Source organism: Podarcis raffonei, chromosome 6 (assembly GCF_027172205.1).
Source record: "Podarcis raffonei isolate rPodRaf1 chromosome 6, rPodRaf1.pri, whole genome shotgun sequence".
NCBI lineage: Eukaryota > Metazoa > Chordata > Lepidosauria > Squamata > Lacertidae > Podarcis > Podarcis raffonei.
In genome coordinates this window covers 62,429,218-62,444,298 of record NC_070607.1, presented here as the reverse complement: position 1 = coordinate 62,444,298, position 15,081 = coordinate 62,429,218, and the positions used below count along the sequence as shown (strand labels likewise).

At 42.3% G+C, this 15,081-nt stretch overlaps 1 protein-coding gene across 3 annotated transcripts in view; it reads right to left on the bottom strand.

Annotated features, from left to right (window-relative positions):
* CAMK1G (calcium/calmodulin dependent protein kinase IG) overlaps positions 1–15,081 on the bottom strand; it is a 41,339-nt gene that overhangs the window by 9,368 nt on the left and 16,890 nt on the right. For 2 of the 3 annotated variants that reach the window (XM_053393454.1, XM_053393452.1), the window contains exons 3-7: positions 8,036–8,164; positions 6,332–6,406; positions 4,187–4,325; positions 3,671–3,794; positions 2,325–2,400 (exon numbers count right to left, since the gene is read on the bottom strand). In XM_053393454.1, the coding sequence (XP_053249429.1) occupies positions 2,325–2,400; positions 3,671–3,794; positions 4,187–4,325; positions 6,332–6,406; positions 8,036–8,164 (543 nt within the window). Of the gene's footprint in view, positions 1–2,324; positions 2,401–3,670; positions 3,795–4,186; positions 4,326–6,331; positions 6,407–8,035; positions 8,165–12,201; positions 12,354–15,081 lie in introns of all 3 variants that reach the window. The other variant, XM_053393453.1, reaches the window with a different exon arrangement.

The following is a 15,081-nucleotide window of genomic DNA, read 5'->3' as shown; positions in this document are numbered from 1 at the left end:
TATTATTAATAATGGTGTAATCTTCGACACCTCCCTTTCCATGGAGGCGCAGATTGCAGCTATAACAAAGGCGGCATTTTTCCATCTCCGCCAAGCTAAGCAGTTGGCTCCTTACCTCTCTTGCCCTGACCTAGCCACTGTGATCCACGCGACGGTCACCTCCAGACTGGATTATTGTAACTCGCTCTACGTGGGGCTGCCCTTAAGACTGACCCAGAAACTCCAGCGGGTGCAGAATGCTGCAGCGAGACTCCTTACGGGGTCTTCGCTGCGAGATCACATTCATCCGGTGCTATATCAACTGCACTGGCTCCCGGTGGAGTACAGGATCAGGTTTAAGGTGTTGGTTTTAACCTTTAAAGCCCTATACGGCCTAGGACCCTCGTACCTACGGGACCGCCTCTCCTGGTATGCCCCACAGAGAAACTTACGGTCTTCAAATAAAAACATCTTGAAGGTCCCAGGCCACAGAGAAGTTAGGCTGGCCTCAACTAGAGCCAGGGCTTTTTCGGCTGTGGCTCCAACCTGGTGGAACACTCTGTCACAAGAAACTAGGGCCCTGCGGGACTTGACATCTTTCCGCAGGGCCTGCAAGACAGAGCTGTTCCGCCAGGCCTTTAGCCAGGGCACAGCCTGACTCCCTCCCTCAGCAATCTTCGCGGAGCTCTGGCCCAATGGTGGCCAGTGGCTTGAATTTAATTAATTTTATAATGAATGATTTTAGAGTGTTGTTTGTGTTGTACTTTTGTATTGTTTTATTGTTGTTAGCCGCCCTGAGCCCGACTTCGGCTGGGGAGGGTGGGATATAAATAAAATTTATTATTATTATTATTATTATTATTATTATTATTATTATTATTACTACTACTACTACTACTACTACTACTACTACTACTACTACTACTACTATAGAAGTACCTGCTGGATTAGGCCAATGACCCATCTATAGTCCAGCATCCTATTCTCATAGTGGCCAACCAGATGCCTGTGGGAAACCAGTAAGCAGGATTCAAGCATGAGACCACTCTCCCCTCCTGTGGGGCAACTGGTATTCAGAAGCATTGCTGCCTCCAGCCATGGAGGAAGAACATAGCAATTATGGCTAGGGGTTTAGCCTTCGTTTTCTTTGGTTGTGGAATGTGGTTGCCTGCTCTTTTTTGTCTGTGCTTTATTTATTTAGGGTATGAGCATCTTGCCTTTTTTGGGGGGGGAGGTGTTGTTGGGGAGTTCTGAGCGTAGCCCATTTTTCTTCTGTGAAATGTATATTTTGTGGTGCACATCACCATTTCTTTGGGCCCTCCTGGACCCAAAAGGTTGGGGTTTACAGCTTTTTAGCTTGTAAGCTTCTCAGCCAAGGTCTTTTGGAGATGGAAGAGAGCAGAGAAAAAGTAAAGGCAGAACAGGAGAATTCCAGGCCAGGGCTTTTTCAGTGACGGCTCCGACCTGGTGGAATGCTCTGTCCCACAAGACTAGGGCCCTGCAGGACTTGATCTCCTTCTGCAGGGCCTGTAAGACAGAGTTATTCCGTCTGCCCTTCAGTTTGAATTAGCCTGATCCTCTATTCCCTTTTCCCTTTCCTCTTCTATGAAGAAACTCTTTCTGGGACCCCACATTTAAATTCTTCCCTGGTCTCCTTGCCGGCCCTAGTAGGACCAACTTGGCCAGTTAGCCCTGGTGATCATTTGATGTCTACTGACTGGGGTCCCCCCCCCATGACCCCTGAATTTTTGAATTTTATTGATATTGATGCTGCATTTTATATTGTATTGTTTTATATTTGCTGTTAGCCACCCTGAGCCCGGTTTTTAAACCAGGAAGGGTGGGGTATAAATAAAAAATTATTTATTTATTAATGTCCTCAGTTTTTAAAGAGACCTATATCCAAAGCTGATGGTGCCATTGTATTGTTTTAGTATTTGAAATTATAAAACTGCCTTGAATGCATTCAATGCACACAGTAAGAAAGAAAGCAGATTTTTAAAAACCCCTAATAAGGATGAAAAACCTGTGTTTATAATGTTGGCTTGTAAATGTTGGTTTGTAATGGTGGCTGTATATCTGTTTATGGTATATCTGTATATCTGTATATCTGTTTATGGTGAGTATTAGAGCACACTAGGCTACTGAACAGAGTATTTTAAAATGGGAAGTGGATTGATTCTTCTTTTCATTCAGGTCATCAATGAATCACAGATGCTTGCTTATGCTTTTTTCTCTGTCTCTGTCAGCCAAGCATGCAGGCAAGAAAACATCTTGTGGGCTAAAAACTGTGGTGGACATTTGCAAACTCATTGGGGTAAAGACTATTGGGGAATGACACTTACAGGATGTAGGTAATGACTCCGATAGACCAGCAATCCACAGCTTTGCTATATGGCTTTTGTTCTAGCACCTCCGGAGCTGCAGAAAATGAAAAGGAAAGCCGGGTTAGCAATAAAATGAGCAATTTAACTTTGAAAGCAAACATTCCTCTAATCAGCACACAAATCCCTTTCAATGATGCAGAGTAGAATGGAAAAATCCAACACCTGAAGCAGGTGATGATGCAAGTTGGAAAGTCTGAGGAGGAAATTATAGACCATCTGTAACACATCTTAAATTATGTGTAGAATATAGGGCAGCCTTGAATCCCCTGAAATTACATTTGGCTCAGGAGTGAGACCGTAACTTTAAGCAGCGTATCTTCAAGCTGCCTACGGAATAAGGCTGCAGTTCTATGCATGTTAAGTCTAAACAAGATTCTGCTGAAATCAATAATCCTCTTCATTCATGAACTAAACACGTGGAGCTGGGTTACCTATGCTCAGCATCTAGGCACTGAGTATGTCTGAAAGAGAGTCTTCAAGACTGTTACTATTTTGTGGGTGGGATTCACTGGTATACTGGCAAATTTAAGACTGTAATTGGAGCTCCTGTGCAGTTCCATTTCTTTCTTTCTTTCTTTCTTTCTTTCTTTCTTTCTTTCTTTCCTTCCTTCTTTCCTTCCTTCCTTCCTTCCTTCCTTCCTTCCTTCTCTTCTCTTCTCTTCTCTTCTCTTCTCTTCTCTTCTCTTTTAAATTGACTTTTTACAGTAAGAAAAGCAACAGGATAATGCAGTGGAAAGTATGGAATGAAATTCCATTGATGCAACATTAAACAACCTCTCTACCAGCAAACCAGAATTAATGTCCAATAAGCAGCTGATGTTGTAGAACCGCTCACAAACTTTGTGCAAACAGATCAGGACGAATGTTCAATAAACAGAATGTTCAATTTCGAAGCGACTCTAGTATATAAAACTGTAGAAAAGAAGACTCAATGTGACTGATCTTCCAAAGGGTTCCCAATCACAAAGAGAACGCCCTCGAGGCTTCAAACATGCTGTTATATGTATGGGGCTGTGGGGGCCAGACACGTGGGATCACTCTATGCATTCAGATAACATACACACAGGAGCAATGAGTTGGAGATCAAGATGTTGTGTATGCATCAACCTGCAGGTTGAGATAGCAATTTTCATTTTAAATAACTGCTACACACAAAGGAGAAGGAAGTAATATAAAAGTGGTTAGGCACTCAATATCATATTTATGTTCACCACACTCAAATAGATAAATTTGCTGGCAGGAAGTGAATACACTGTTGTCATGCATGATGACTTCAGTGATAGAGAGCAAACATACTTGCTTACCGACATATCCTGGAGTCCCACACGCTGTTGACATGATGCCATTCTGCTCCATTTTAGACAAACCAAAGTCTGTGATCATGATTTTGGAGTCCTCCTCGGGAGTTAGGTAGAGCAGATTTTCAGGCTAGGGATAAAGGTTGAGAGTATAAAGCAAAGTAAGATGTCTAAAGAAAGGGTTTCTTCAGTGGTTGCTCCCAAGTTCTGGAACTCCCTGTTAATGGAAACCTGTCTAGTCTCTGCTTATCTTCTGCTGGCAAAGACATTATTATTCACAAAGACATTTAGCCTTGTTAGATGACAGTATGCCAAATGACTGTAAATATGCAATTTGGGGCTTGGGACTGTTTTTTTATTAAAAAACACACCCCTACCCGCTTTTGTGTTTTGTGTTTTAATTTGTTAGCTGCCTTGAGCATCATTTGGTGATGTTGAAGCAAAAATACTGTAGTAAGGATTATACAGTATATGAATGACATTGCCAGTCAATGTAGATAAAGAGTATCTCAAGGAGTTTACCTTCAGATCTCGGTGTACTATCCCATTCTCATGAAGATAATGCACAGCTCCCAGGACTTGCTGAATTACAATGCTTGCATCCTTTTCCGTGTAAACACCTCGTTCTAAAATACGGTCAAATAATTCTCCTCCAGACACACTGTGGAGGAAGATAATTAGACAAATCATAAAACTGCTGTTACTGAACTGCATGCACATTCGGTCTGATCACATATTCAGGCTGCTCCGTTTAAATTCTACTTTCAAGTTCAGCACACCATGCCACTGAATAGCTTGGAAGCCAAATCAGTGGGGTAGCAAAAGAGTTTTGGACCTGACTTGCGCTTCTTCAGGAAAATTCAGAGAAGCAAGATTCAACGTTTAGATGTGCTGCATAAGAAAAGGAAAAGCAACATATCTAAATGAACATTTGGTCACATCCACACTGTATTTTTAAAACACATCTCTCCACCCACAAAGAACAGATTGTAATGGTGCTGGGAATTGTAGCTCTGTGAGGGTAAACTATAGTTCCCATGATTCTTTGGGGGCGGAACATGCCTAAAATGTTTTGAGTCACTAAATATCTATTTCTACTATGCAATTGCTTCCGTTTCCGCTTCCTTCTCAGAGTTCCCATTTTTGTTGCATTTTTCACTGATCAGCCTATGATGAAGAAACTTGAAAATGAAGCTAGATAATGGAAGTTCTGCCTCCCATTTCCTGGGTCTTGATAGGGTTTGTAAATAAAAACCCAGTCAGTAGTAATCAAAACTGGATGTACTAACATACTGAACCTAGACCATGCATTTTTCTGCCATATTTTCTTTGAAGAACAAGGATCAGTTTTCATTTAATCCTTTCAGTGCTTGAAATCCCTCGTTCCCAACCCTTTCCTCTGTAGTTTTGTTGGAAGCTGCACAGACTGGCTGGTGCAATCCAGTCATACAGGCAGATTATAAGAAAATAGTAACAACAACAACAACAACCAACTTTGCTCACAAATCTCTTTCGAGTCTTCTGTGAAGCAATCTGATTTACTAGTACTTAATTGTCACAAAGTACCTTCATTAGAAGAATCAACCTTTAATCCAACAAGGCTTTTGGAACCTGACTGCTGACACACTAACCTATTTTCTTTTTTTAATGGTCATGGTATGAAATCAAATCAGAAATCTCTCTCTTAATCCCTCAGGGTTAGGTCTTTAAGCAGAGGCTTGACAACCATATGTCAGGAGTGCTCTGATGGTGTTTCCTGCTTGGCAGGGGGTTGGACTCGTTGGCCCTTGTGGTCTCTTCCAACTCTATGATTCTATGATTCTATGATTCTATGATTCTAGGGTTGCATCCAAGCAAATCATTCCGTTCGCACGAGGACTTCTGCTTGCACAACGAAAGTTGTTCTCCCTCTATTCTCCCCATGCCCCACAAAATCTACTCCAGAACAAATTTGGGGGAACTGCAGGGGAAGGAATGGGAGGGAAAATTCCATTGTGCAAATGGAAGTACTTTTGTTAATGGGATGACTTCATTGGCTACAATCCTTAGTTGCCTTTTTTAAAAAATGGGGGTGAGGTAGAGTCTGAATATTTTCTTTAGAATTCAACTGCCCACTTGTATTGAAGAAGACACTCCCACAACCAATTGACCAAAACACTTCAAGTGGAATAAAGGTGAAAAGTGGCTTGCACATGGATTTTAATGTCACTGGGATCAATCTCTTTGAAGCTGAATAGTTTTTAAAAAGTGCTCTTCTCCCTTCTGTTCCAGATCCCTCCCTCAATCCCACCTACAATTTTCTTTTTCCTGCTCTGAATATCTCCTTATCAAGCTGCTATTAATGGAGGGGGGAGAAGTGGACTTATGGGTGGGTTTATGAAAATGAGGCTCACAATTGTACCACCTGCAATTCTGGGATATTGTGTGGATTTCATGGCAAAGATGTGTATGATGGACCTCATTCATGTTGTCACTTTATAGCCAGAAGCTACTGAAGCAGTGTGCAATAAGAGAAAATACAAGACTCAAAATAGAAAAACTGTAAAACCATTTCTATAGTTGCCCAACTAATATTCCATAAATTGACTGTCAGACTTCAGAGAAAGCCTTAAACAAAATGTGGTAAGATGCAGCTCTTATAGCACTCACTGACATTTCTCTACTTACAGCTGCATGACCAGATAATAGTGGGTCGTACTCTCATAAATGTCCTCCAGAGTCACTATGTTGTCATGCTTTATTCTGCAACCAAAGATAGAAATGTTTCACAACATAGCAAGTGTCAGAAAATGTCAAACTAAAAGCAATTCCTCTCTTGTGCAACACTTATTCCATTCAGAATGAAGCACCATTACTTCAATGTACTTATTTCGATCTACACAGGAAAGTGGAAAGCATCCTTTTTTTCTAAGCACTGTGAGTCTCTTCTGTTCAAGAAACAACAACAACAAAATTGTTTGAAATTCTAAGAGCAAGAGAAATTTTCTCCCCAGCTATAACCAAAACCCCCCACAGTACATTCGTAAGGGAAAGAGTTTATCTGTTTAGAAACCACACTGTTTCTGAAGCCTGTTTTGCTATGTACACTCAGTCTTTGGGAAGCATACCCCCATTCTTATTTATTACCTAATTTATATACTGCTTCTTAGGGCAGAATTGCCCTTTCAAGTATACAATACAATAATCACCACCACAAAAAATAATGGGTTGCATCAAATGATTGCATAACTGGCCTTCACTGCCCTCTCCTGTGCCCCATAACCCTTCCACATGCCCTCAAAATCGACTTTGGGAGGTTGGAGGAACCACCAGAATAAAGGAGGAATGCTGAGGAAGGAGAGGATGGAGAAATTCCACTTGCAAACACTAGATTCCACCCAATAAAAATAATCATTCAAATAAAAACCTCATTGCACTTATCTCATTAATGATGCAACTAAAGGTTGAATTCCCTAGAAACAGCTCTTATATTTCCCTCCCTTACCACGCCTTCTTAATAGTGTAAATATTTATTTGAGGGATCAGAATGAAGGTTGATATAATCCACCTTTTTGTTGCAATCATTGGATGAACAATTGGAATGAGTGGCATGAAAGAAATAATTATTTCCCACTGATTGACTATGCTATATAATAATTCAAGGAATACTGCCTCTGAACATAGAGTTTTTATTTAGCTATCATGGTCCACCCACCCTCATTTGCAAAAGATCATCAAGAAGTCCATTCTGCATAATGCTAAAACCAGGTCTTTAGTGTGGTGGCACATGCTCTTTGGAACATATCTGGTGCTGTCTTTATTGCCTTATAGCTGGATGCTGAAGATTTTTCTCTTTCAAAAAGCCTTCAAAGTGGATCCTACCCTCTACCCCAGCTGGTATCTGCATGCATGCAAAATTCCTTTCTTATACCCTGCCTGTAGGGCTGGGTTTTCATACATGATATTGTTTTGCGTGTGGTTTGAATTGTATTGCAAAATCACTCTGAGATTTAAATTATTCCATTTATGAACCACAACAAGTCTATGGTGTTGTTAAGCCCTCACAAAAGCTTGTCACCCACTTTGAAAACCATGCCACTAAGCTAACATGTGCCATCTAAAGGCTGATTTAAATTTTAGCCGTTATATCTGTTGGTTCCTGGATTACAACATGGCAAGAACAGATCAGAAAACATATTTAAAGCATTTCTTTCTTTAGTGCATTAAATCAAATATGAAACTTCACTGTTTCAGCTATGACTTCTTCTGTCCCTCATGGGACATGTTTTTTGTTGATGCCCTTTAGTGCTTCATATATACATATCTAGTAGCCTTTTTGCGAGGCTCTGGAAACAGCACCTGGTTTTGTTTTGGTGTCCCAACTATACTTACTTCTTCAGCACAGCTATTTCATTATCTAGGCTGCTGTCCCGGATGACAGGTGACTTTTTAATGCATTTCAAGGCATAAAGCTTGCCAGTCATTCGGTGCTTCACCAGGAAAACTTCTGAAAAAGCACCTCTGTGAGGAAAGCAAAGATTGAAAGGTAGGCAAATCAATTTCAGAGGCATTTTTTAACTTCTATCACAGAACACATGCAGAAAACACTGTCACATCAATAGCCAGCAAGGAAAATGGTAATAAATCAACACTCCTTTCATATGCAGATGGCATTAGTAATTAGACCTGGGGGGTTGGCTGCAAACTCAAGTATATTAATTGCATAAATACACAGTGGGATTTGAAGTTCTCTATCGAGTGATTGCATAGGAAATGTAGAGAGAAAAGAGCAGTGTAGAGTGATGGTATTTATGAGGGCTGGAATACAACAGCTGCAAAGATTAAAAAAAAACAAAAAACTTAGTAATGTATCATTGCAATATATAAACCTAGAATGAAGACTTGGATTGATATGTTTGAAGATGGCATCAACATGGCATCTTTCAATGAGGAGGAAGGAGGGGTTGGATGCATATCTAGAATCACAGAATTGTAGAATTGGAAGGGACGGTGAGAGTCATCTAGTCCAACTCCCTGCAATGAAGGAATCTTTTGCTCAAACCCACCACCCTGAGATTAAGAGTCTTATGCTCTACTGACTGAACTACCAAGGCAAATCTAATACACATCCAACCGCTGGTGTCTTGGCCCTTTGCTTTCCCTTGCTATTTTCTACTCCATTGATTCAGAAAGTGACTATAGGACTAGAATGGGATGGGCTTCAGGTTGATTCCAGCACATCACACTTTTGGTCAGGCATTTCAGTACAGCACACATCCATTGTTGGAGGTAAAGGCTTGGGAAATGGTAGGAACTGTTTTTCTCTGGACATCCTTGCGTTAGTGGTCAGGCTGTGCTGAGGGAATAATGATAGAATCTGCATGCTCATTGGCAGAAGGGTTCCCCAAATTCAAGGGTTCCCCAAATTCAAGGGCATCTTTACTACACAGAGGCTGGGATGGCATAATTCAAGAGATGTCCTCTCTCTCTCGCCTCCTGCAACACTAGAAGCATCACACCCATCTAGTCTCTCTTGCACATCTTCTGACATGGCCTGCTCTGCAAAGAAGCTCAGAATAAAATACCCTATGATCTTTGGATGAAGGGCAACATCTACACTTAATAAATAAATGTATAAACGCAGGAAATTCAACAGTAATAAATATGACAGGAGAGGCCACAGATTTGCATAAAATTAGCTCATGTCAGATGCAAGAGTTGGCGCCCCGGGACAGAGCCCAGGTTGAAAACTCCTTGTCGTGGCTGGAGTAGCTCTAGGATGATGCAGTTTGTATTTCTGCTTGTGTTATCTTATACTGTGTATGCCAGGCTGCTCACCTATATGGATCATGCACCAGCAGGTTCATCAAAATCCTGCAGTCAAACAATGGGTGGGAAATGACCAGTTATTTCAGCCACAGCAGAAACTTTCTTTTTTGGCCTCTGACCTTAGTTGTCCAGTTCTTGATCAGCCTACTAGCTGGGCTTAATTAAGACCTGATAAATGAACACCCATTGCAGCTTTCAGGTCTATGGCAGGAAGTGTATTTTTAACTTTTTTAAAGCTTGCAATCTTATTAAAGGCTTTTTTGCAGGCAGCTAAACACATGAGCAGCCGAGATAGTGCTGTCTATTTTACAGGTCAGTCGTGATTTATTCTCACCACCTGAGTAGCCCTTGCAGCTGGTAATGGCTACTTTACCGACATCTCCACAGGAGCTTCACCCTTCTGAAGCAAGATTCTCCCAGAGCTGTCCTTCAGCCATGAGGAAATGCATTCTACAACTCGCATGGTGCATTTATTGGGAAGGGATCCCTAATGTTCTCTGGGAGACAAAGTCAGCGGTTTCTCCAAAGCATTTTTAACGTTACATTGATGGTTAACTTTTTGCAATGTTTGTGGTTTCTCTTCCCCCATTCACAGACCTGAGTGTCATTTTCAAAGAGAAACATAATTCAAAGCCATCTGGATAAAAAATGTCATATTCTTTATCCTTCAGCTTCATTTTCCATTCAGTATGCCCACCTGCCTATTTACCTCATCTTGATGCTTCAATGATGCAAAAGTAAACTGAAGTTTAAATAAGCTAGAGACCTTAAAAAAAACCACCTGAACATGTTTTTTTGTATGTTTGCAGTACCTTCTTTGTAGTCCCTCTGTCTCTCCCTGCAAGCAAATACACACACTTACACACACACACACACACACACACACATTTAAGATTGCTTTTTCGACCAAACAGATCCTGTCTATAGGCCCTTTTATGAGACATCTTGAACTCCTCAGGTACTAAACTTTTTTATTCTGCTCTTTGGCAAAAGGGCCCTGGAGGAGATACTTAAGAGCAATAAGAATAATATCATTAACCAGGTTATGTAAAAAGGTGGTGATAGGGACTGTCTCCTTCTTAGTGTTTTTCCACTAACAGTGGAATCTGTGAGTCTTAGCCGGTGAAGGAGCAGCACTTAAAGACGATGTATGCCTTGTTGTCTTCTTCATCTTGTAAGCATCCCAAGACACCACAGTAACTCAACCACTGGTGGAGAGAGGCTAATTTCTTTGATTTCTAGGCTTACATGACATCACAGCAGTTCAGCCAATGGCTTGGGAGGTCTTAGAATGTGCAGCCTATTCCTACTTCCTTTTTAGTGATCACACTGGTTAGTGATAGTGGTGTGCAGGGACACAACAAAGCACAGCAGATTCTTATCCACTCTCTATTGCTCCTCCCTTGTTGCATGACTCAACAAGAGCTCTCTTTAAGCCATCTCCATGGATATGATCTTCAGAGAAACCCTGAAGTTTCTTTCAGCAGCGCTTAATCTGCTGGGCTTGTGGGTTGTAGTCAGATGGGCTGGTAGAGACAGAGGGTCTATCTGGGAAATATCTGCATGGGGCAACTTGCATTTGGTATTCCTTGCAGGTATTTCTGTTGCCAATTCGAGCTGTCCCAGAAATACCAGTGGATGGCTGAAGCTGTGACTAGCACTGGCATATGGATGTTGTGCATAACAACAAAAAAAAGGTATATGGAAAGAAAATAGGATGTATACTCATTATTGATTCACTTCTTTGGCTAAACCGTTCTTCATGGATCTCAGGATGCAACACATGCCAGTTCCTAGATGATACTTGCCCTCAACAACCCATAATTTGCACAGCACAGCTGAACCTTCCTCTAACGTAAACAGTACTTTGGGGGGGGGGTTGGCATAATGTCTGCTACCAATACTACTGTTAAGAACTGTGCAGAATAAGCTATATTCATTCCTGTTTCCTTTGGGTATTTGAAGGCAAGGCTAGACAAGATGGTATCCCCACAATTAGCAATTGCACGAAGTCATAAGCATGCTACCCCACACAATCTAAATCAAGACTGTGGTGCAGCGGATAGAGGCCTCTAATCTTTTGCCACCTTCTAGGGGTTGCACCCAATGCTACTCCTACACAGAGTAGAACCATTGAAATTAAAGAACACAATGAACTTGGGACCCATTGGTCATAGTGGGTTTACTCTGAATAAAACTTCGTTGGATACAACCCTGTGATCCCAATTGGCTACCTTGTGCCTCATATTTGCATTGGAAGAAAAGTTCATAGTCACACCAAGGGAAGTTTTCTCCTAATGCAAATAGTAGATATGGGGGCTCTGATCTGGATCAGGACTGCATCTGTGGCAAAGGCCCCCTAACAGCCCCATAGGCCAGATGACTGATCCACCACACCCACTACCAACTTTTTTAAATGCTATGTATTTAATGGCTAATTCTGAGAACGTTGTCTAATCCATGTTGATCCTCAGCATGGCCTGCGCTCAGCTCACTATGCCTGGTTTCTTTTTCTTTTTTTATGAGGTCTGGAAAACTAATGTGCTGCTTTTTTTAAAAAAAGAGAACAGAAGCCTATTAACTTAGGATCACAAATGAAGAACCAGCAGGTTCCACGGTTTCACAGCGCACCTACACACATGTGGCGTGTGAACAGCTCGGAATGGTGGCGTTTTGATGAGATTCTGGGTGCTCTTGTCTCCATCTTGCACTTTATTTTATTCTCTTACCTGCCCTTTCCAGTAACGCTTCCCCACCGAAACGCCCACTGCATCGGGGAAGGAGTCAGAATTTCTAGCAGCATCTTTCCTCGTAACTGAAGACAGTAGGAAATCAGCAGCCCACAGCTCAGATGCTCCGGCATCTGTTCTATCTTTCATTTCTAAACAGTTTAAGATAATTACAGCCCCACATTTAGACTACTTGAATCAACAAGCTGGCGCAGAGGAAACAAAAGCTTTCTCTCGCCTTCCTTCTGTATCGCACTGCAGGGTACTGGCTCTGGATAACTGATCTCATCCCTGGGGTGACTAACCATGGATGCATCACCAGCTTAGAACATGTGTTCATGAAAGCATAAGTGAAAAAGGCAGGCTATACACCCAATATATTTTAAAAGCATTTAAAGGAACAGACCTCTGTATATTCTTTTGAAAACCAAAGCTCCAGTTCCATCACTATTCAAAGTTAGGTAAATTTATCAGTTTCAAATCCTTGAAATAGGGTTTTGCTTTTCTCTCTCTAGCAAATGAAGCTTTCATTTAACCGTATCAATTATATTTCGGTTTTGCTCACAATTCTCGTATCATTTTCCATTATAGACCCACACTGCCACTGGCTGTTTATAGCTTTGTTATAAAGTGGAAGGGAGGCTTGGTACTTTGCGCAAGGGCTGTTTATATATTTTGGGCATTTCCTTCACCTCTTGCACTTCAGTTGCCTGATGCAGCAATGTACAAGCCACAATTGATTTCCGTAACAGGAGAGTTACAAGCCGATTTCTGATTAGCCAGAAATAACAATAAGCTTTTAGATATAAAACAACCTATTTGGCCCTCCAGATGTTGCTGAACTACAGCCCTCAGCAGGCATGGCAAATGGCTTGGGATGATGGGAGTTGTAGTTTCAGGAGCGTGTGGAGGGCCACAAGTTCCCCATACTTGACCTGCAGTTACATAACTCATTGCCAACACATGAAACTTGACTTCTTTGCATGGTTAAGGGTTGGTATTAGAAGCGAGCAGGACTTTTATGCCTTTAACAGCTAGGGGACAGAAATATATTAAGCGGAATAAGCCTTTTGGAACTACAAATATGGGGTAAGCTTCACCTGTTCCATACCCATCAAGCACCCCAGAAAAAAAGGGACATCAATTTTTTTTCTTGCGAAAGGACAGTGGCCAAAATGGCCACCACAGTCTTTTGCAATTTCAAGCTGCACTTTTTTGGGGTGTGGAGCTGCTCCCAAAAGTGCCTTTGGGGGACAAAAGTGCCTTTGGGGAACAAAAAGGGTTTTCTTGTGTGAGCTGCTTTCTCTGTGCAAAGGTCAGAGGGGGCAGGGCTTCTGTTGAGGTAGGGGATTAGCTGTGGGAGGAGCTTGTCAGAGCTTGTAGGGCAGCGGCTGAAGAAGGAACAAAAAGGGTTTTCTTGTGTGAGTTTCTTGTGGCTGATTAGCTGCTTTCTCTGTGCAAAGGTCAGAGGGGGCAGGGCTTCTGTTGAGGTAGGGGATTAGCTGTGGGAGGAGCTTGTCAGAGCTTGTAGGGCAGCGGCGCGCGCCTAGCGGCGCGCGCAGTTTGATCCATCTTTTAGATTTAGGGGAGCTAGTCTCAAACGTTTGTTGGGGGAGATATAGGTTTATTTGGGGGGATTTATTTGTCCTGTCTTCACGCTTTTTATGATGGAGGACCGCTGTAGTCACCCCCAACGACACCTTCTCAAGATGGAGGGTGAGGGAACAGCTGCAGTCGCCTGTGGTTCCTGCGCAATGTTTGCCATCTTGCCAAAGGTTGCAGGCAGCTTTACCTGCAGCAATTGCATGTTGATTGCCCTCTTAAAAGACAAAGTCCAGCAACTGGAGGAACGTGTAGCTACGCTCCAAAGAATTAGAGAGCTGGAGCTCTTCTTGGAAGCAACAGAGCACACCGTCTCCACCAAGGAGGAGACAGGGGACTCCCCTGAGAAGGAGGCTAGTTCACCAACACAGGAGCCAGATATATGGAGAAATGTGACTCAAAGAAGTAGGAGGCCCAGGGTTCGCTCTGATTGTTTAGAAATACGCAATCGCTTTGAGGTCCTTTCCCCTAGCATGGAAGACGAAGAGCAGACTCCATTTGAGGATCTCTCCCTCATTACAGTCGATCAGGTATATGAAGACGAGCAGCAAAGGCAGTCTTCAGGGAATGTGCAGGCGACCTTGGAACGGACAGCTCACGGAAGAACCCCGACCAGACCTAAGAGGAGGCGTGTAGTGGTGATAGGGGATTCCCTACTGAGGGGAACAGAAGCAGTGATCTGTGGGCCTGACAAGATGTCTCGGGAAGTGTGCTGTCTCCCCGGGGCTAAGATCCAAGATGTAACTGAACGACTGCAAGGAATCATAAAACCCACTGACAAATACCCCTTCCTCTTGGTTCATGTGGGAACCAATGACACTGCAAGCAATAGCCTCCAGAAGATCAAAAGAGATTATGAGGCTCTGGGCAGGAAATTGAAGCAATTAAATGCACAAATTGTCATCTCATCTGTCCTCCCAGTTGAACGACGTGGCCCAGGGAGAGAGGGAAAAATAGTGGAAGTGAACAACTGGCTTCGCAAATGGTGTAAACAGGAACGGTTTGGATTCTTAGATCACGGAATGCAGTTTCTTGAAGATGGACTTCTGGCAAGCGATGGGCTGCACCTCACAACGGTTGGTAGGAATGTTTTTGCAAAAAATCTCAGAAACCTCATCAGGAGGGCTTTAAACTGACTAATGTGGGGGAGGGAGACAGTGCTCCTGAAGGTAGGAGTCTATCAATTGATGAAGATGATCATCCAAATGTCATAGACCGAATGGAGCAAACAGCACGCAGACCTAGTGGTGGGAGGAAAAAATCCTTAAATAAGAGACA